Raw genomic sequence first — 22806 nt, 5'->3', positions numbered from 1 at the left:
GTTTTCCAAGCACCACACTGCCACGTCTCTGACCTCCTCCCTATAGGCTGTCTCATCATTGTCGGTGATCAGTCCTACCACTGCTGTGTCGTTAGCGAACAAAATTATGGTGTTGGAGTCATGCTTGGCCACGCAGTAGTGGGTGAACAGGGAGTACAGGAGGGGACTAAGCACGCACCCCTGAGGGAGCCCTGTGTTGAGGATCAGCATGGCAGATGTGTTGTTGCCTACCCTTACCACCTGGTGGCGGCTTGTCAGGAAGTCCAGGATCCAGTTGCAGAGGGATGTGTTTAGTCCCAGGGTCCTTAGCTTCGTGATGAGCTTTGTGGGCACTATGGTGTTGAATGCTGAGCTGTAGTCAATGAACAGCATTCTCACATAGGCGTTCCTTTTGTCCAGGTGGTAAAGGCCAGTGTGGAGTGCGATTGAGATTGCTTCATCTGTAGATCTGTTGGGGCAGTATGCGAATTGGAGTGGGTCTAGGGTTTCCAGGATGATGGTGTTGATGTGGGCCATGACCAGCCTTTCAAAGCACTTCATGGCTACCGATGTGAGTGCTACAGGGCGATAGTCATTTACACTGTGAGGAAGGGAGGTTAAACCATGTCATTGGGACGTATGATCCTTTTATCCCAAATTGGGTAGAGAAGCCCTCTCAGCCCTCTGAGCATTGCTCTGGATCCCTTCTCTCTTCTGTTTTATTTAGGCTATGGAACATATCAGTCAGCCCCACAGGTCTGCAGAAGACTCGCCTTCACACCACAGTATACCACACCACAGTATAGCACACCACAGTATACCACACCACAGTATGCCACACCACAGTATACCACACCACTGTATACCACACCACAGTATGCCACACCACAGTATACCACACCACCGTATACCACATCACAGTATACCACACCACAGTATACCACACCACCGTATACTACACCACAGTTTGCCACACCACCGTATACCACACCACAGTATGCCACACCACAGTATACCACACCACAGTATACCACACCACCATATACCACATCACAGTATACCACACCACAGTATACCACATCACACCACACCACAGTATACCACACCACAGTATACCACACCACAGTATACCACACCACAGTATACCACATCACACCACACCACAGTATACCACACCACAGCATACCACACCACAGTATACCACACCACAGTATACCACATCACACCACACCACAGTATACCACACCACAGCATACCACACCACACAGACCGCCCATAGAGAGCGCCGCTCAGCAAGGCAGCAACAGATCATTTACACGTTGTTTTAGAGATGAATGGGGGCCATTACGCATGGATAATACGAGTCAGAAAAATGAAGTACACTCTGAATCACGCTGGCATGGTGTGAGAAAACTTTATGGAAACATATTGGCCTCGCCGGTCAGAGAGTCAGGCGTGTTTTGTTAACCAGCTGCTCTTATTTCACATAAAAGTCCAGTTCACCTGGTAGTTTATGCCTCTCTACTACTGCAGCCATGGTATATCTCTACTCCTCTTTTCCCTTGAAGAGAGCAGAAAAAAAGCACCACAATATTAAAGTCTAGCTCAGACATGGCAGAGACGAGGAAACGTGTGGACACCCTCTCCCCCTCAGTCAATGTGGGTCAGCACTTAAGGCACCACCGTGAGTATGGTACATATTAGGGTATGTAGAACACATACTAAGTGCCAGGATTGGTGAAGGGAGTAGAGGGGGTTGGGATGTGAGAGGAGGTTCATTGTGATATCTCCATATTTATCTCTTTAGAAGCTTACAGCTAAAACTTATAGCATTTACTTATAGTAGTCCCATTTAAATGAGAAAATGGAGATAAGCATTAAAGCTTTACCCGCTCTTCATCTTCCTATAGAGGTTCTGCTCTATACCAGCCTTCTACTTAACAGGTAAAGAGTGGAGAGACAGAGAAGATGTTCTGATATCAAACCTATGCTACTGTATGTGTCCATGAAAAGACAAGGACTGTGATGGAGAGCGGAGAGAGAGAGGAGAGAGTGAGGACAGAGATTCCATTTCATAATGTACAGTCTTAAATTAGAGGAAAAAGATATTCCCTGTCATTTTAAGACCTGAAGCTCTGGCTGAATGGATTCCTAGTTTAGCAGCAGTCCTCTATTTGTTCAGTAAGCTCTAATAAGCATCTAGTCACTCTGTTCTTTTCTCAGTTATTGTCAGACATACGTAGCAGGCTATTGTTGGGCATAACATTGACCAATCAGAGCACTTAGTTTGAACCCTACAACACAATATCATCCTGATTTCTCTCACTCTCCCTCCATTATGTGTTCAGAAATAGTCTCTTGGATGGACAATCTCTCTCTCTTTACCAGAGGCCTGTTAATTCAAACACGGGAACATAATTACAGTGTACCTCGGTGGATCTCCCTGGTGGACTGGGTAATTGTGTTTAACTTGGCTGCTGCTGATTCAGATCAACCCTGATTGTCTCCCTCCCTTCCAGGCTTTATCTCTGGCTTCACTTGCCTGGAAGAATATGGACTACAGTTCACAGGTTATGCCTCCTCCATTCTAGAGGGGATCGGATGCAAAAGCTGTTGCATATTATGTATTTTAGGTGAATCCACATTAGCGTTCTGGCTGTGTGTTGTGAGCAGAGTGTGATGTAGTGTTGCACACAGACATACATATGCATGCACGCATTCACACACACAGAGTTGTGCACAGTACATCATTCTTCACACTGTATTGTGCTACATTCATGGTCATGTGTTTATGCTTGCAGCATTTTTATGATCCAGTGTATACGTGAGTGGAAAATAGTTGGGTAAGGGGGAACAATATGTCACACACAGCCAATCCATGACTCACCTTGAGTAGCAACCTGGTCTCAGAGCATTTTGTATTATTCTGTAAATCAGAGATACTCCATTTAGTATGATATGTTACGTTTCATATGGTTACATAAGACAAGTGGTTACTTGAAGCAAAAACGAAAGTAGGGTGGTTGGGTTGATGTATAGCGCAAACGTCTACCAACCCAAAGCTACTTTGTAACTACTTCCCCTTCCCCCTTCCCCCTAACCTTAACCCTTTTAACTAACCCTTCCCCTAACCCTAACCTTAAACATTAACCTAACTCCTAAACATAACCCTAACCCTTAATCCGTACCCCTATCCTAGCTAATGTTAGCCAGCTAGCTAAAGTTAGTCACCTAGCTAGAATCCGTAACATATTGTAAATGTTGAAAATTTGTAGCTCATAATACAAATTTGAATTCGTAACAAATTATTTGAACTGTGTGATGTACAACCACAAATGAATACATACATAAGAAACGTCACATATCATACTAAATAGAGTGTCTCGGATTTACGTACAGGATCATTTGGAATGCTCTGCTTTCAAATAAATTGGTTAATTAGGCGTCCACAGTCCAGCTAGTAGAGAGAGTTCACCAGTAATCTGAACCCTGTCTTGAATAACAGCAACTTCCTCTTAATTATCACTACCATTGTACAATGCTCAATACAAACAGGAGACTCCATAAAGCAGAGCAGAGGGAGCTGGCTGCCTGGCAGGCTCTCTGTATGCTCCATGAAATATTCATCTTCAAACACGATGACCTATTTAACATTACACCTTTGCCAGTGGGCTGCCTCTAGCAGTAGAGGCTGCTGAGGGGAGAACGGCTCATAATAATGGCCGAAATGGAGTGAATGGAAGGTCACCAAACACATGGAAACCTTGTGTTTGATGTATTTGATACCATTCAACCTATTCCTCTCCAGCTATTACCACCTCCCCAATATAGGTGCCACTAAACTCCTGTGGCCTGTAGTCTCCGTAATTCCCCCCTGATGGTGACAGGCTGATATGAGCTCACACACACTGCTTAGCATTTCAAACAGGAGACCACTGGACCACGGCATGGGAGTGGAGGAGCAGATGCCATTCTAGTCACATCATCATGAATATGGATATACATGTATATACTGTATGTTGACAGGTAGTCTAATGACACACAAGGATAAAAAGCTAGTGCATGAGAAACTGAAAATGATTCTCAAACTTATAGACAAGAGCAAGACACAGTAGTCAGTAGAACACTACTCCAATTACTGGATGGTCAAACAAGGGTCATGGGCTAATACACTTCGAGTGACTTTGTCTTAGATTGACAACAACATGCCACCACTCTGATGTCATAGCCAAATATGACAATGATGTGACTAATTAGGATTGTATAACTGTAATCCAAATACATTTTTAAAGCAAAAAGCTATTTCATTTTCGTTCGAAGCCCAGTTTGGAGACAAAAAGATGCATACATAAACCATGAAGCATTAAATGTGTTTGGCAGGAACGACTGGATTTTGTTTCCACAGCGAATCGTTTGTATGTTTTTAGCCAAACGAGCCACAAAAAAGCCTGACACTTTTGACACTTTTTATGCTTCAGTAGCCAGTCATACCCTCAAGACCCATTTCCTAATCCATAAAATAGGACTGTATATGTTGGCCATGGAGTCTGCTCACTGTTTTAACGGAAAATATGAAAGGAAAAACAATGGCGCACATACACCAAGTCATGCTGTCTCTCCTGCTTTACCCTCACATTCTCCCTGCATTGGCATGTCGAAGTAGGAATGGCAGACAATTTAGGCTTCAAAAGAAAAGAGAAAAACAGAAAAGCTTATGCCTGCAAATTCGGAATTAGCCTAATTCTTTTGTATCTCCACTGAATGTTTTCCAAAGAAAACTCATTTTCTTAGCGTGCCTAAGAAGCTCATTTCACTTGGAAAATGGTTCAACGCGGTACTTTTGAATGAGCCGATTACGATACAGTGTTTGTTCCATCCTCACATCATGAAGAATGCTCTTTGTTTTGGATTTGGTAATACACTGGCACAGGCTCTAAGACTGGGAGTGCTATGTCCAAATGTTTTGTGAATGAGTTAGCATAATGTGCAGAGCAATTCTGGGGTGCTGTAATGTGGCCAAATAAAAACATCCTTACCATATCAGTGAAGGTGAAGTTGTCTATACCATATCATCACATCAGTGGCTCCTACGTGAGTCATCTTCTCAAGACAGAAATAGCGTTTGTGTCAAGGAAAACCTTAGTGAGAAATCTCTCTCTCTCTCTCTCTCTCTCTCTCTCTCTCTCTCTCTCTCTCTCTCTCTCTCTCTCTCTCTCTCTCTCTCTCTCTCTCTCTCTCTCTCTCTCTCTCTCTCTCTCTCTCTCTCTCTCTCTCTCTCTCTCTCTCTCTCATAAAGGACTTTCATAGTTCATACCTCAAAATTCATAACATACCAAATGCCTCTGTTACAACAAAAAAAACCATTTTTGAGCATAGCCCTATTTATTTATGCAAAAACACACTCACTGATCATCATAAATTATAAGAAAGCTAATTACAGTGTCTCCTAAACACATGATTGACATAAGGAAAATAAGTTGGGCTATCAGCTGATCATTGATGTTGATGATTGATGTAAATCTGCTAGTTAACTAGTTCGATTTGTTTTACTGATTGTGATTTATCTCCAATGGTCTTATCAGATAGTAGAGTAGTCCTAATCTTCTAACTCATGATATATGGCTGTCTGGCTAATGTCTTGTGTGGATATTTTAGTATATGGTGGTTAGCTATAGTCTGAACTACCTGTGTTGCTGCTGCTGCAACCCCCGACTGAAGAAGGGGTGGACTGGTCCTCTCTATGTCTTTCTGCCTCTCTAAGCCAGCCAGACCGAATATTGAAAATGATGTACGCTAAATCAAGCGTTATCAAATGTTAAACAAATGTTATGCTGCTGTGGCAGTACTGTTATATTTTAACTAGGTTGCTCCACACACTCGACCGGTGACCACAGCTCTCAAGCTGCTGGATGATGTATGGATACCTGTCGAGTGCATTCTCCATACAGGGCGGACTGGAAACAGGCACAACTGGGTGCACATGAGGCCTGTACAGGGCAGATCAACAGGCACAACTGGGTGCACATGAGGCCTGTACAGGGCAGATCAACAGGCACAACTGGGTGCACATGAGGCCTGTACAGGGCAGATCAACAGGCACAACTGGGTGCACATGAGGCCTGTACAGGGCAGATCAACAGGCGCAACCAATGGACATGGTGGCGGGTGGCGAACTTGAATATGTCACGTAGACTTGCGGGCAGTAGCGTGCAGTGGGTCCAGAACAACAATGACAAAATATTTATACCCCCCCCCCCCCCCCCCCACAAAATGTGGGGAATTCTACCACCACCCAAAATGGCCCTTTGGAGACTGGAAGGGCAAAGGGGCATGTACTCTGCACAGGTAGAGCCCTATCTTAGTGCCTGAGTCTGCTTTCTTTTCACAGCTGGATAGCAGAGCATGGCATGCTGGGACAGATACTACTGGGGCCATCCTCGAAGAGGTCCGGGTCTCATTGACATTCCTTGCATAAGTTGTAGAGAGAGAACCAGTCCCAGCCATTACATATTCAGAGATAGGGGCCTGTGCACACAGCCGATCTGAGTATGATGAAGCAGACAATAAACTGGGCGATCCAACATGATAAGGTTGTGGCTGAGGAGGCGAGTCGCAGACAAATGTGGCCTGCCAACGTGTAGCGGGGCTGTGAGAGTTAGTCCCTCATTTAGAGGTCCTCCATTAGGATGGTCAAGGTTACCCTGACGACAGCCAGATTACAACCCTGCATGGAATAAATAGACACGTTCATCTTCATGTTTTATCCTCAACATGCTTTAACCTGCTCACCTGACCTCTGCTGGGCTCAAAGCAGATGCTGAAGTACAGTATGTCTGAGGCTAAAGCTATGGAACCTACTTCTCTTGGATCGGCCATGTTGGTTGAATTTTGGTCATTCAAGCCACATCTGGTTGGGTAAGATATCAGGTTGTTGACTAATCATAGATATAGTGACAGATGTGCACAATGAGTTTGAGTGGAATGGGTGACAGAGGAAAATAGATCCCAGCTAGAGATGATTCACTCTGCTCTAGACCATGGACAACGCCAGGTGTGCAGAACTACAACCTTGAACAGAACAAGCCTCTGATGACACTGCCACAGGCTCACATCATATTCTAGTCCTTTACAGTGATTTATGCAAGATGAGTAGCACATGTATATCATGTGTCATCCCCCTTTTCAGCAGCGGGGCAGAAAAATGGGCCACCAAAACAGGAAATACATGCACACACAAACAGTTCTGTTTTGATGTCATGGCATAATTATCTCCTGCCACTGTCACATCAGTGTGAATAGTAAAGGCCATCAGCCATGCTGCCTCCACAGTTTGACTAAAATTACACAAAGAGCATGTCACTGAGCAGCTAGCCAACCACTGGGGCTATTTGTTTTGTGAGGTCAGTGAGGACATGATGGACATGGAGGCATGGATCGCGGGCAGTAATGTCGAACATACACACCCGGCAGTCCCTAACTGTCACTTCTACTGATCTGAGACCTGTCCATCCTCATTAGGCCTACACACAGACTGGGCAGAGGGGGCTAATTAACAACCACAGCTGAGCGATGACAGTGTTGGTGAGGAGGAGTGGGAGTTGGAGAAGGAGGGGTGGACGAGCAGGAAGTGATGACAGACTGTCTCAGACTGTCTCCACCAGTATCTCCCTGAGAAATACATGTGTGTGTGATGTTGCTGTACCGAATGTTATAGCTATATGCATATTTTGGGGTGGTCCAGGAATGAAAATGCTGTCGACCACCTAGCTAGCTAGCATTATTATCTAGAAACTAAACACACCATAATGTCAATAATTTGCATATCTAGCTTTAGATTTTACATTTACATTTAAATACATTTACTAGCTAATGCTAGTTGAAATTAAGGCATTGGGCATATTGTGGGGTGTATGCAGTGTAGCTACATGATGCTATCGTTAGATTCCTTTGAGTACAAAACAGTCCGAATACAGAATATTCTAGCTAGCCTTGTTAGCTAGCTTGAACATTGGTTAACAGCTAATGTAGCTAGCAGGCTAAATACACAACCCAACACTTACCTAACGTTACCAGTCCATGAGACCGGTAGCCATTTTGGCATCACTCTTCCACCTTTCAATTTTTCCCCCAATGTTTCTGGATGGGTCATGAGCAGGCTTTTTCTCGCTTTTTCTTCTCTTTTGTGGTTGAGTTGATTCAGATCCAAGAACAGAGAATGATGCTTGTTGGCTTTGTGTGCTCTATTTTTTTCTGGCAGCTGTAACATTAGGATTACCAGGAGTTGGAGGGATAAGGGAGGATGGGGTTGAGGAGGTGAGAGAAAGGTATGGCTAACTAGTCAATCCCATCATGTTACTATGATAACTGGACTCTGCTAGCCATGAGACCCTCCCGAGGGAAGGGCCAGGTCATCACACCGGGGTCAGATTGGCTCTTAACTCATAACAACGACTCCTATCACGACGGCCATAAAGGAGCACAGTGAAGATGGAGCTTGGCATAGTGTTACTACATCATGCTCATCATACTCTAGCACAGTGCAAGGAACTGCACCAGAGCATCTCCACATCCAGCCGGTCAACATGGTGAACACTAAATGAGATGTTCTACTATTTCATCTCCAATGTTGGCATGAGTTCTATAAATGTACTGTATTCATTACTCAGAAAGAATACTGCTGTTTATGATTTTAAAACATCAGAGAAGATCAGGGGAGATTCCGTTTGGCCCTCATCTACTGTTGGCAAGCATGTTTGTAATGCTGCCCTCCAGGCCAGACTCTAACAGAGTGGTGGAGAAAGATATGGACTGAGATACAGTAGGGTTCGATTCCACTGCCTTGATACCACATCCCGCTCAGGTATATGGAATACAAATTTCATGCTACACAATGCAAATGATTATTCACTGACCACAGATATTTCCCATAATATATAATAACAATGATTTATCTTTGCATTACTCAAATGTAATGACCAATGTGTAATAAGATAGGCCTGATTGTTTTGTTCTCTGGAAAATCCTTCACAGGTCTTAAACTTCTTTGGGGTAGGGGGCAGTATTTTCACGTCCAGATGAAAAGCATGCCCAGAGTAAACGGCCTGCTACAAAGCCATAAAAGCTAGAATATGCATATTATTAGTAGATTTGGATAGCAAATACTCAGAAGTTTCTAAAACTGTTTGAATGATGTCTGTGAGTATAACAGAACTCATATGGCAGGCAAAAGCCTGAGAAAAAATCCAACCAGGAAGTGGGAAATCTGAGGTTGGTCGATTCTCAACTCAGCTCCTATTGAAGATACAGTGGGATATTGGTAATGTTGCACTTCCTAAGGCTTCCACTAGATGTCAACAGTCTTTAGAACCTTGTCTGATGCTTCTACTGTGAAGTGGGGGAGAATGAGAGGGGAATGAGTCAGAGGTCTGCCAGCAGCCATGAGCTGACCATGCTCTGACCATGCGCGTTCACATGAGAGTTCGCTCCCGTTCCATTTGCTTTTCTGAAGACAAAGGAATTTCCTGGTTGGAACATTATTGAAGAATTATGTTAAAAACATCCTAAAGATTGATTCAATACTTTGTTTGTCATGTTTTTACGGACTGTAATATAACTTTTTAAACTTTTCGCCCGTACTTTCTGCTGGACTTGCCCGCGCGTCGTGAGTTTGGAAAGTGTACTGAACGCTAGAACAACAAGGAGGGATTTGGACATAAATGATGGACATTATCGAACAAAACAAACATTTATTGTTGAACTGGGATTCCTGGGAGTGCATTCTGATGAAGATCATCAAAGGTAAGTGAATGTTCATAATGTTATTTTTGACATGTTGACTGCACAATATGGCGGATATATTTGTGTCTTGATTGGGCTCTGAGCGCCGACTCAGATTATTGCATGGTTTGCTTTTTCCGTAAAGCTTTTTTGTAATCTGACACAGCGGTTGCATTAAGGAGAAGTGCATCTAAAATTCCATGCATAACAGTTGTATCTTTTAGCAATGTTTATTATGAGTAATCCTGTAAATTGATGTGGCTCTCTGCAAAATTAAAGGATGTTTTGGAACTTCTGAACAGAACGTGCCAATGTAAACTCAGATTTTTGGATATAAATATGAACTTTACCGAACAAAACATACATGTACTGTGTAACATGAAGTCCTATGAGTGTCATCTGATGAAGATCATCAAAGGTTAGTGATTCATTTTATCTCTATTTCTGCTTTTTGTGACTCCTCTCTTTGGCTGGAAAAATGGCTGTGTTATTCTGTGAATAGGCACACCTAACATAATCGTTTGGTTTGCTTTCGTCGTAAAGCCTTTTTGAAATCGGACACTGTTGCTGGAGTGTATCTTTAAAATAGTGTAAAATACATGTATGTTTGAGGAATTTTAATTATGGGATTTCTGTTGTTTTGAATTTGGCGCCCTGCAGTTTCACTGGCTGTTGAAGAGGTGGGACGCTACCGTCTCACGTACCCTAGAGAGGTTTTAACTGCTTTTATGTCAGATCAAAATATCAGTGCTTTAGAGACTGCACAGAGAACTATATCAAAAAGAAACACTTAACTATACATTATTCACTAACTTTGCATTATGTGCATAATTAGGACTGGAAATCGCTTGCAACACAAGTTTCATGCAAAAATTTCCTATTGACTTGGATGATTTATGCAAACCTCTTCATGATTCAGACCATCGTATTTCATAACTATGTTGTTACAGTCATCATCATCTAGTGTTGTTGTTCCCACATCCTAACTCTTCCTTTCTCACCTCGCCCACCTCTCTCTTCCTCTGTCCCTCTACCTCCATGTAGGCCCCTCTCAGTAAGTCAGTCTCCAGGGAGGCAAGGGGAGCAGAAGGGGGATCTGCTATTAGCCGAGGCCAGGCTTCCGCTGGTGTCCCTTACAGAAAAACCGTATGAATTTCACTTCATCTTATGTCAAGTTAAGGCAAAATTTCCTTAAAATATGTTTTCCTCCTCACTTGTGAACAGGTGGTGTTAAGATGTGAACTCTACATTTAATACATACGAACACATGGTTTCACATGTGAACAGGGTTGGGGAGTAACAGATTCCAAAAAAACGGTAACTGTAATCTGTTATGTTACCAGCAAAAATATTGTAATGAGATTAAAGATGCTTTTGAAAAACTAAATGATTACTTCAAACATTACTTTTAAATTCAGAAAGGATGTTTACAAAAAAAAACATTTGACACTTCTCTGTTTTCTCAATGACATTCAAATCAGCATTGAAAAAGTCTCAAGTTTAAGTTTGTTCCACCTGAGCGAGTCTGACCACAAGTCAGAGAACACTATGATGACACGTCAGATGTGTTTGATGGATCGTGGGAAAAGAGCAGGAATAGGCTTTTGTAGGCTACAGTCCAAGCTATGTCTTCCAATGGTGTGACTGCTGTCAGCATTCAAAGATTATCCAACTTGAATAAACGCTTGGAGGTAAGGATGACAGAAGTGGTGTAGTCTACGGTCATACGGAAATAACTTATTATTGATATCTACATAGCGCATTGATGTGAATCACACTGCTGCTCTCTCATTTAGCTATTTGCGCCTTACGGATTGTAGTTGTTGTGATGGCTGGTCATAAATCTGAATGTGTATTTGAACCCAATAATGGTTGAATTCAAGAAGTTTAAGCTGCCTATCAATCATTGTTTTTGAAACCAGTGGACAACCAGTGAAAATGCGCTCTTGCAACCGCTGCATAGTGCGGATCCCAGCCTATGGAATAAAAGCAGGGGTTTTATTGCTGAATCTAATTCATGCTGATAAAAAAAAATCCAGAGGCCTAATGGACACATGTTCAAACTCGCAAACATGTGATAGACTTTAAGGGGCGATTGCTAAATATTTTTTTTTTATATATATAATTTATAAGTCCAAAAATGGATGAAACAACCTCGTGAACTAACTTCTAACTAAGTTATATTCTTCAAGAATCAATGGTGCAGCTTCATTAAATAGTACCCACAAAACACCAGTCTTAACGTCAACAGTGAAGAGGCAACTCCGGGATGCTGGCCTTCTAGGCAGAGTTGCAAAGAAAAAGCCATATCTCAGTCTGGCCAATAAAAATAAAAGATTAAGATTGGCAAAAGAACACAGACACTGGACAGAGGAACTCTGCCTAGAAGGCCAGCATCCCGGAATTGCCTCTTCACTGTTGACGTTGAGACTGGTGTTCTGCGGGTACTATTTAAGGAAGCTGCCAGTTGAGGACTTGTGAGGCATCTGTTTCTCAAACTAGACACTTTAATGTACTTGTCCTCTTCCTCAGTTGTGCACCGGGGCCTCCCACTCCTCTTTCTATTCTGGTAAGAGCCAGTTTGCGCTGTTCTGTTTAGGGAGTAGTACACAGCATTGTACAAGATCTTCAGTTTCTTGGCAATTTCTCGCATGGAATAGCCTTCATTTCTCAGAACAAGAATAGACTGACGAGTTTCAGAAGAGAGTCTTTGTTTCTGGCCATTTTGAGCCTGTAATCAAACCCACAAATGCTGATGCTTCAGATACTCAACTAGTCTAAAGAAGGCCAGGTTTTCTCCAGGCCCATCCATCAGCTTTTTACCAAAACAGAGGTGGGGCGACCGTTTTGTTATTGTTTCATCTGTGGATTTGCCCTTTAAACAGCTGCATATTATCAAGATATCAAAGTGTCACCAACTCAAAGGGTAACAATAGGCCTATAGTAAATGCAGCATATGGCATTCATTTTTCACATGTAAATAGCACTTTTCAGTAGTGCTCAAAGCATGCCATTACATGAGCGCAGTATTTATTCAACTCGAATCAATGAGCCCAATCAGTCTCCATGACAACAGAGTATGGTTGGCTAATAAATCCTTAGTTTTGGGCTTATGCTCAGGTAAAATCATTTGGCTAATATATACTTCCATATTTCCAAGTCATATTCTTGAAGATCAAGGGGTATAACATTTATTGGAATGACTGGAATTCTGATATACTTTAGCTTTTGATGTGGCGGCAGGTAGCCTAGAGGTTAGAGCGTTGGACTTGTAACCGAAAGGTTGCAAGATCGAATCCCCGAGCTTAGAAGGTAAAAATATGTTGTTCTGCCCCTGAGCAAGGCAGTTAACCCACTGTTCCTAGGCCGTCATTGAAAATAAGAATTTGTTCCTAACTGACTTGCCTAGTTAAATAAAGGTAAAGATGTAATTTAATCGTAATATTCTATGTTTAGAAAGCAATGGGTTAGAAGAAGCCTACATAACAAACCCATAAATAAAATGTAACGTCCAAATATGGCCAGCTATGTAAACATTAACATTGATTTATCCTGCAATAGATGTCGTTCATTTGGTAACATACATTTTTGTCTTCTAATGCCTCTTCAGGGGAAAGTAATCTAAAAGTAATCAGATTATGTTACTGAGTTTGGGTAATCCAAAAGTTACATTACTGATTACAATTTTGGACAGGTAACTAGTAACTGTAACGGATTACATTTAGAAAGTAACCTACCCAACTCTTTTGTTTTCACATGCGGACATTTCAGCTCAACATGTGAAAACACTGATAATGTGATTTCACATGTGCTTTGTTTTTGCAAGGGAATGAAATGGTATGTTTTTTTAAAGAGTAAGTGGTACGCTGTTCAGCTAAAATAATGTACAAATCTTTAATCAATGACAATATGATTACATTTGACATGATCACTTAGTGACTTTTCAATATGACCCCACCTGGGATTTGAACTAGATTTGTGGTACGCTGATCTTTCTGCTGTAGCATGATAATATAATAGTTTTCTCGAGTGTATTTTTAACAAAGCTGAGATTTACTTTGAAGTGCAAAGTGTAGCAATACAGGTGAAATGAGTCATTGACCTGGACATGGTGGTGTATCAGGAAGATCAGAATGCCGTGAACCAAGAGGTTGTGTGTTCAAATCCTAGGTGAGGAAATGTTGAATAATATTTACTGTATGTATAAATAAACAAACAACATGTAATCATCTATGTCAAATATCTAAGTTGAAAAAACAGTGTATGTTAATTACAAGCACTTGTATTTTTATCCCAACAACTCATTTTTGTTTGCAGGGCATCACCTGTCAAATCGCAACTGAAAAATATTCACATCTGAACATTTGAAAGGTTTTGTGATCACGTGAAAATCCACATGTGAAATATCATCAAGTGTTCCAAAAACACATGGTTTCACATGTGAAATTTCAAGTATGTACCCCTCAAGACACTAGCTACATCCTGTGTAACACCTAGTAATTACACTGTAATTATACAGATTTTACATGTACTCTGTGGTGTACTTATGTGTTTATCCTCCAACTTGAGGATGACACCCGTATGGTAGACCCCAGTCAGCGAGGTTGATCTATATCTGATCTGTTTTTGTAAACTCAACCAAGTCATCCCAGATGATACACTTCTGGGGGGCAACTGCTAGCAACAACATTGAATGGAATTTTTGAAGTGTGCATTCACGGGTTGGTAATTAGAGCCTATGTAATCTCGGGACACCCAGCACATCTGTCCACAAGAGATTACAACCTTGTGATAGTTATTACTGAATCGAATGCAGCTGAGAAGAAACGACGCGTTAAATTGGTGAATTTAGTGGAAACTTTCCCATTTTGTAACAAGCATGGTAACAAGCATTCGTTGTTACACCTCAGTAATTACAGACTGCAATTACCACCAATAACTGTACATGCTGTTTTACAGCGCAACTATTAGTTATTACAATTAATTACAATGTGTGTTAGAGTGTAATTACACATGTAATAACACTGTAACGACGACCCCTTAAAATGAAGTGTTACAGCAGGCAGGGAGGGCAGAGGAGCCACAGTAATAGCCTCCTTTACATCCCCTCCATTCTCCCCTGGTTCTGCCCCATTTACTCTGTTTCTCTACCTCCACCCACACTGCCATGAGGGCTGAGGTAAAGAGCAGTCCTCTCTCTCTCCATAGCAGCGGGTGGAAGATAGGGAGAACATCAGAGCTGTCATTCTCAGCGAGCTGAGCTGTCTATTGAAGGCTGCATAGATTGGTACAGTACGTGTAGCTAGAAGACATAGTGAAGTGCACAGCTCTCAGAGAAGGTTCCAACCTCAGGAACACTTTGCTCAACAAGCCAACAAAACAAGTTGGAGGGTGTGTGTTTTCAGTGTATTTCCATGTGCTCACGGCAATCATAATAATCTATCTGGAGACATCTAAACATATTTACCTGTGTGCTACACAGTAGTTTGCAGAAACGCTTTGTAAGTCACCCTGGATAACAATGTCATCTAAATACACATTAATCTCCTACCAACAGAGGGATGAGTGCAGGGGTGAGGGGGGGGGGGGGGGGGACATGAAGAAGAGAGGGAGGAAAGAGAGGAAACGGACAGAAAATTTGGTTAAGGGGATCAGAGTGAGTTCCATCACTGGTCCTTTGAAGGCGGGCACTGCACTGTGCTGCCAGGCAAAGGAGGGGGGTGGGGGGGTGGGTGGTAGCGCCAACGGGGAGATAAGAGAGGAGCATTAATCCAACAAACAGGATTAGGTAGTGAGGTGGATGAGAGGTGCTGGGTAGGATGGGTCACTGCCACCCCTGCTCAGCCATTGGGCACAGTGGTAGGGAAGCTGTCCAAGCCATATCAGCAGCACCACACAGGGCTTTCGGGGTGGCCCTGGGGAACATGACACCAGACCAGGCAGAGCCCCGGGCGTTAGCTGGGAGATGTGTGGCCTCTTATTAATGCATCTGTTCTGCATGGTCCCTATCATGACATGGCACAAGCACATGGGTGTTACCCACTGAGTTCTCTCTGCCAGGCCAGACCTCTGTACTCCAGCATCATGGGAGCTACGGCCACACACATGGACTGAAAGAGATAGAGTCCACCCTACTCACCTCAGAGAAGATCATGCACAACCACTGCACTATGCAACATCTGCTATGGAATCAAAATGGCTCAAGTATAGACTTTAAAATCATTCAAGGACACACAGGCATAGCAATCCTTGAACTTGGTACAAAGCAGGGGTCCAAAACTATGATCACAACCATGGACACCAGGGCTTTCCCACACACCCCTCCAAATGTTCTTACTAACCTCTTTAACACAGTAAACAGAAACTAGTGTCAGAGAGATATGAAAGGAAACATAGACCATCGGCTCATATTCATGCCAGTGGTGTGATACAGAACAAGAATTTTAATTCCATAGCGTATATTCTAATCAGAGGGAGATGGAAAACGGATCCACTGCTCCCAATTGACTGACTCTATCACCATCACCACAAACTCACAGCAGATCAGCAATCCTCAAAACATCACAGCCTAGAACAGAAGCATTATCTCTTACGCACATGTCAACAGATCCAGAGTCCGTCTGGACTTCTGTGTGACTTACCTCCCTTGTTCCTGTGTCTGCCTGGCGCCCTGCCCTGCAGGCTGACCTCTGGTCCTCCCAGGAGCAGGAAGAGAATCAGAGCCAGTTCACAAGCAGACACACATCCACATCCACACCTGGTCCTGGGTGACATCTCAGGGCTCAGTCTGACACCTGGGTCTCCTCACACACACACTCTGGGTAGTTTCCACTGTGGGACACTACTGTCTCCACCCAGCAGTCTCGCCAATCACAGGGAGGGCAGCATGGGAGATGTGAGTGGGACGGTCCCACTCTGTCTGCTACACCCTCAGTCCCATCCACATCAGTTCCAGTTCCCAGGTGCCTTTGCAGACACTTTCATGGTATCCCAAAGTTGATGTTGATAAAGGTCTTTTCCTTTGTTCTTAGTTGGCAGTTGGCTGTTTCTCTTGGGTCTGTCCACCATGCGATGGAGAGACTGTGTCTCCTTGCAGACAGAGCTGCTGTATCCACAATCACATCGTCAGAGAGCTGTAGAAGCGTTGTGCAGTCCCTTTCCAGAGGATCCTCTTAGACAGCACTGCACAGGACAGCTTGAGGACAGAGCTGGCTGAGCAGAGTCACACAGCGTGGAGCTCTCCCTCACTTTCTCTGTTTCACACACATACTCTCTCTCTATTTCTCTCTTTCTCTCTGAAGGCTGAAACAGCTGCAGGTAAAGCTGGTGCTGATTATAGTGGTAGTGATGGTGCTGATGGAGACAGTGGTGTTGATGGTGTTCATGGTGGTGAAAGCCTGCTCTTTCACCACCATGTGTTTACTCAGAGGAGACGTCCATGCAGGAGAGGAAAACACACCAGTCCAGAGGTATGAGCGCAGGGGATGGAGAGTGAGAGAATGAGAGAGCGTGTGTGAGTGTGAGAGAGGCACGAGTACAGTGTAACAGTAAAGCGAGCAGTGGAAAGAGAGTGAGAGAGAGATAAATGAAGCCAATGGTTGAGACGTGTGGAGGAATGTCAGGTTGGCGCGTGGAGAGAGGAGAGAAGTAACGGAGACGGCTCTAATCCTCACACGCAGGCAGGCAGGCAGCTCTGGAAGCAGCAGTCGATAGAAAAACACTTTCCGAGGAGAGAGATGACAGCTTCACCACGCGGCTATGTCAGCTCAGCGTCATAGATCAGTGTGGAGAGAGTGAGAGAGAGAGAGCAGGGGATATGGAGAGAGGGAGCTGACTTCAGAGAGTCGGGGGGGAAGTAGAGGGATATGGAGGCAAGGACAAGAGAGGAGAGGGAAGGGGGTGGAGAGGGGTGATGTACGTTCCTAGCTATCTCTGGGGTGTGCAAGGTTTTTCCACAACAGTTACAGGAGTTGAGCGAGTGAAATGAATGTTTATCACAAGAAACCCAATCACCCTCTGACACTCTTTACATACAATTACTATCTTCCTCTCTCTTGCCCTTACACCACCCCTTATCCAAGCATGTCAATTAACAATATGGGATAGCAGATCTTCAGATCAATGTAGCTGCAATAAGAGACACCAGGCTGTCAGAGGTGTCAATGTGTTGTTCCTGGTTATTTGAACCCTGCATGTACACTGAACAAAAATATAAACAAAACAAATTCAAAGATTTTATTGAGTTACTGTTCATATAAGAAAGTCAGTTCATTAGGCCCTAATCTATCGATTTCATATCACTGGGAAAACAGATATGCATCTGTTGGTCACAGATATCCCCCCCAAAAGGTAGGGCCGTGGATCAGAAAACCAGTCAGTATCCGGTTGGACGTACTGCCAAATTCTCTAATACAACGTTGGTGGAGGCTTGTTGTAGATAAATGAACATTCTATTCTTGGGAAACAGCTCTGGTGGACATTCCTGCAGAAGCATGCCAATTGCATGCGTCCGCAAAAGTTGAGACATCTGTGGCATTGTGTTGTGTGACAAAACCACACAATTTAGTGGCCTTATATTGCCCCCAGCACAAGGTGCACCTGTGTAATGAGCATGCTGTTTAAGCAGCTTCTTGATATGCCACACCTGTCAGGTGGATGGATTATCTTGGCAAAGGTATGTAAAACAGGTGTGTAAACAAATTTGTGCACCAAATTTGAGAGAAATAAGCTTTTTGTGCGTATGGAATATTTCAGCGATCTTTTATTTCAGTTCATGAAACATGGGACCAACACTTTACATTTTGCTTTATGTTTTTGTTCAGTATAGATAAAAGGAGATGCAAGATTAATGAGGCATGGCCGTGTGCAAATGTGTGTGTGTGTGTATGTGTTAGTGATGCGCGGATCAGCTGTTTGTTCACCTGCCTGCAATTGCTAATAACTCATGTTACCACCTTGACATGTTTTCTTCTTATGTTCCAACATTTTGGTAGGCTATCTGTTATGGCTGCAGGGAAAGTATTGAGTAGCCAGATAAAAGGTGCCCATTTCAAACGGCCTCGTACTCAATTCTTGCTCGTACAATATGCATATTATTATTACTATTGGATAGAAAACAATCTCTAGTTTCTAAAACCGTTTGAATTTTTTCTCTGAGTGGAACAGAAGTCATTTGGCAGCACTTTCCCTGACCAGGAAGTAGAATGTCAGAAATCTATTGCTCTCTTCAACGTTCTGCCTATACATGGTCATGATACGTAGGACCCTACGTACACTTCATACGCCTTCCTCTGGGTGTCAAGAGGATGTGAGAGAAGGAATTTTGTGTTCATCTTGTTCTGAGGTGGAATAAAAGCTATTTCTTTGACGTGACCGTCCACTTCCGGAACTCTGAAGCGCGCGACTTGGAAGTGAGATTGCGTTCTGTTTTGCTGCCGTTTCGGACGACAACTATCTCCGGCTCGGTTTTTATTTGATAAATGTGACCATATCATCGTAATGTATGTTTTTTCAATATAGTTTAATCAGATTATTAGAATTTTTTGGGGAGTTTTGCCGTGTTCCGTTCTCTTACTTTTTTTTACGTTGGACAGATCCGTGCCACTCGACCAGTACCCATGCTAAATGAAGAGGGAAAGTTGCCATTCTGAATCAAACAACGACTCATCTGGACAAAGGACACCTTGATCAACATTCTGATGAAAGATCAGCAAAAGTAAGACCCAATTTATAATGTTATTTCATATATCTGTCGTGCATGTGGACTGGTCGTGGGCGCCCAAGTGTGTCTGGCTATTGTGGCTATGCTAATATAGCGCTACATTTTGTTTTCGCTGTAAAACATTTAATAAATCGGAAATATTGTCTGGAATCACAAGAATCCTGTCTTTCAATTGCTGCACAGTATGTATTTTTCAGAAATGTTTTATGATGAGTAATTAGGTATTTGACGTTGGTGTCTGTAAATGTTATGGCTGCTTTCGGTGCAATTTCTGATTGTAGCTGAAATGTAATTTATGATTTATACCTGAAATATGCACATTTTTCTAAAAAAACATATGCTATACAATAAATATGTTATCAGACTGTCATCCTATGAAGTTGTTTCTTGGTTAGTGGCTATATATATCTTTATTTGGTCGAATTTGTGATAGCTACTGATGGAGTAAAAAACTGATGGAGTAAAAAAAAGTGGTGTCTTTGCTAACGTGGTTAGCTAATAGATTTACATATTTTGTCTTCCCTGTAAAACATTTTAAAAATCGGACATGTTGGCTTGATTCACAAGATGTGTACCTTTCATATGCTGTATTGGACTTGTTAATGTGTGAAAGTTAAATATAAAAAAAAAATAGATTTTGAATTTCGCGCCCTGCACTTGAGCTGGATGTTGTCATAGGTGTACCGGTGTCGGGCTGCAGCCATAACAGGTTATTACACTAGTCTATAATTTTCTACCATCATTACTTGTTACCCTAGAAGAGTAAATAAACCGTTGCTCACCAGAAAACGGCATACATCAATAGAATGCTTCAATCTAGTTGACATCAGTAAAGTTTTCTCTTTCACCTCTGCTTCTCTTGTGCAGCAAAGACGTTTAGGGACCGGGGACACAATGCAATAACATAAAAAAATATATATGGGAAAGATTTTCCATGCAAACATTCCAAATGACGTCAGTTTGACAAATTTTAAGGTAATTAAAAAATTTGAAAACGAGCCAATATGTTTCTAGTAAGATATCAGTTTGGCTTGGATGCAAATTTTATGTGGTTGAAATACTATCAACTTTTTTGAAGCTGATAAAGAGAGCACCTTTACTGTGTGTGTGCGATGCACAGTCATTGATGTCTTCTAGGTAATTGAAATGCTTCATGGAACCTCATGAGGTGTGTCAATCAATGGCCACTTGAGTCACTATAAGCAACAGGGCATCGCTGCAATCGTTTTTTCTTAGGTGGGAAGGTCTCACCTGGGCTAAATTATGATCAGTACTGCTTTTCCATAGAGGGAGTTTTCCAACACACATGGTTCCACTATTTACTGCTGTTCCACAGAGGGAGTTTTCCAACACACATGGTTCCACTATTTACTGCTGTTCCACAGAGGGAGTTTTCCAACACACATGGTTCCACTATTTACTGCTGTTCCACTGTAACGGGCTTCCTCCTTCTCCTCATCCGAAGAGGAGTAGCAGGGATTTGACCAAAATGCAGCGGGTTGTGAATACATATTGATTTAATAGACAAAACGGAAAAACACGACAAACACTTGAATAATTACAAAACAAATAAACGAATGTAGACAGACCTGGACACGAACTTACATACAACGTGAAGAACGCATGACACCAGGATAAACATGACTACATAAAACAGAACGAACTTACCAAAACACCGGACACTAGTTCCGCTGTGGCGTAACATACAGACACTGATTCCACAGGAGACAACCATCCCACAACGAACACTGTGAACACACACCTACCTAAATACTGACTGCTCCATTAGAGGGAGTATGCCAACACACCTGCCTCCACTATTGAGAGCCATTCCACAGAGGAAGTCCTTAAACCAACATAGAAACAGACAACATAGAATGCCCACCCAAACTCACGTCCTGACCAACTAACACATACAACAGAGGAGTCTTCCAACACACATAGGTTCCAGGATTTACTGCTGATATCCACAGAGGGAGTTTTCCAACACACATGGTTCCACTATTTACTGCTGTTCCACAGAGGGAGTTTTCCAACACACATGGTTCCACTATTTACTGCTGTTCCATAGAGGGAGTTTTCCAACACACATGGTTCCACTATTTACTGCTGTTCCACAGAGGGAGTTTTCCAACACACATGGTTCCACTATTTACTGCTGTTCCACAGAGGGAGTATTCCAACACACATGGTTCCACTATTTACTGCTGTTCCACAGAGGGAGTTTTCCAACACACATGGTTCCACTATTTACTGCTGTTCCACAGAGGGAGTTTTCCAACACACATGGTTCCACTATTTACTGCTGTTCCACAGAGGGAGTTTTCCAACACACATGGTTCCACTATTTACTGCTGTTCCACAGAGGGAGTTTTCCAACACACATGGTTCCACTATTTACTGCTGTTCCACAGAGGGAGTTTTCCAACACACATGGTTCCACTATTTACTGCTGTTCCACAGAGGGAGTTTTCCAACACACATGGTTCCACTATTTACTGCTGTTCCACAGAGGGAGTTTTCCAACACACATGGTTCCACTATTTACTGCTGTTCCACAGAGGGAGTTTTCCAACACACATGGTTCCACTATTTACTGCTGTTCCACAGAGGGAGTTTTCCAACACACATGGTTCCACTATTTACTGCTGTTCCACAGAGGGAGTTTTCCAACACACATGGTTCCACTATTTACTGCTGTTCCACAGAGGGAGTTTTCCAACACACATGGTTCCACTATTTACTGCTGTTCCACAGAGGGAGTTTTCCAACACACATGGTTCCACTATTTACTGCTGTTCCACAGAGGGAGTTTTCCAACACACATGGTTCCACTATTTACTGCTGTTCCACAGAGGGAGTTTTCCAACACACATGGTTCCACTATTTACTGCTGTTCCACAGAGGGAGTTTTCCAACACACATGGTTCCACTATTTACTGCTGTTCCACAGAGGGAGTTTTCCAACACACATGGTTCCACTATTTACTGCTGTTCCACAGAGGGAGTTTTCCAACACACATGGTTCCACTATTTACTGCTGTTCCACAGAGGGAGTTTTCCAACACACATGGTTCCACTATTTACTGCTGTTCCACAGAGGGAGTTTTCCAACACACATGGTTCCACTATTTACTGCTGTTCCACAGAGGGAGTTTTCCAACACACATGGTTCCACTACTTACTGCTGTTCCACAGAGGGAGTTTTCCAACACACATGGTTCCACTATTTACTGCTGTTCCATAGAGGGAGTTTTCCAACACACATGGTTCCACTATTTACTGCTGTTCCACAGAGGGAGTTTTCCAACACACATGGTTCCACGATT

The 22806-nt window shown here is 42.8% G+C and overlaps 1 protein-coding gene across 2 annotated transcripts in view; it reads right to left on the bottom strand.

Moving 5' to 3' along the window:
- The window catches only part of LOC139537178 (roundabout homolog 2-like), a 177930-nt gene extending 160409 nt beyond the window's left edge, over positions 1-17521 (bottom strand). Inside the window, exon 1 of one of the 2 annotated variants that reach the window (XM_071338192.1) lies at positions 16398-17521. In XM_071338192.1, the coding sequence (XP_071194293.1) occupies positions 16398-16530 (133 nt within the window). In that variant the 5' untranslated portion in view covers positions 16531-17521. The remainder of the gene's footprint in view (positions 1-16397) is intronic. The other variant, XM_071338194.1, reaches the window with a different exon arrangement.
- Between the last annotated feature and the right edge of the window lie 5285 nt (positions 17522-22806).

Source organism: Salvelinus alpinus, chromosome 13, assembly GCF_045679555.1.
Source record: "Salvelinus alpinus chromosome 13, SLU_Salpinus.1, whole genome shotgun sequence".
Taxonomy (NCBI): Eukaryota; Metazoa; Chordata; class Actinopteri; order Salmoniformes; family Salmonidae; genus Salvelinus; species Salvelinus alpinus.
This window is presented reverse-complemented; position numbering and strand designations above follow the sequence as displayed.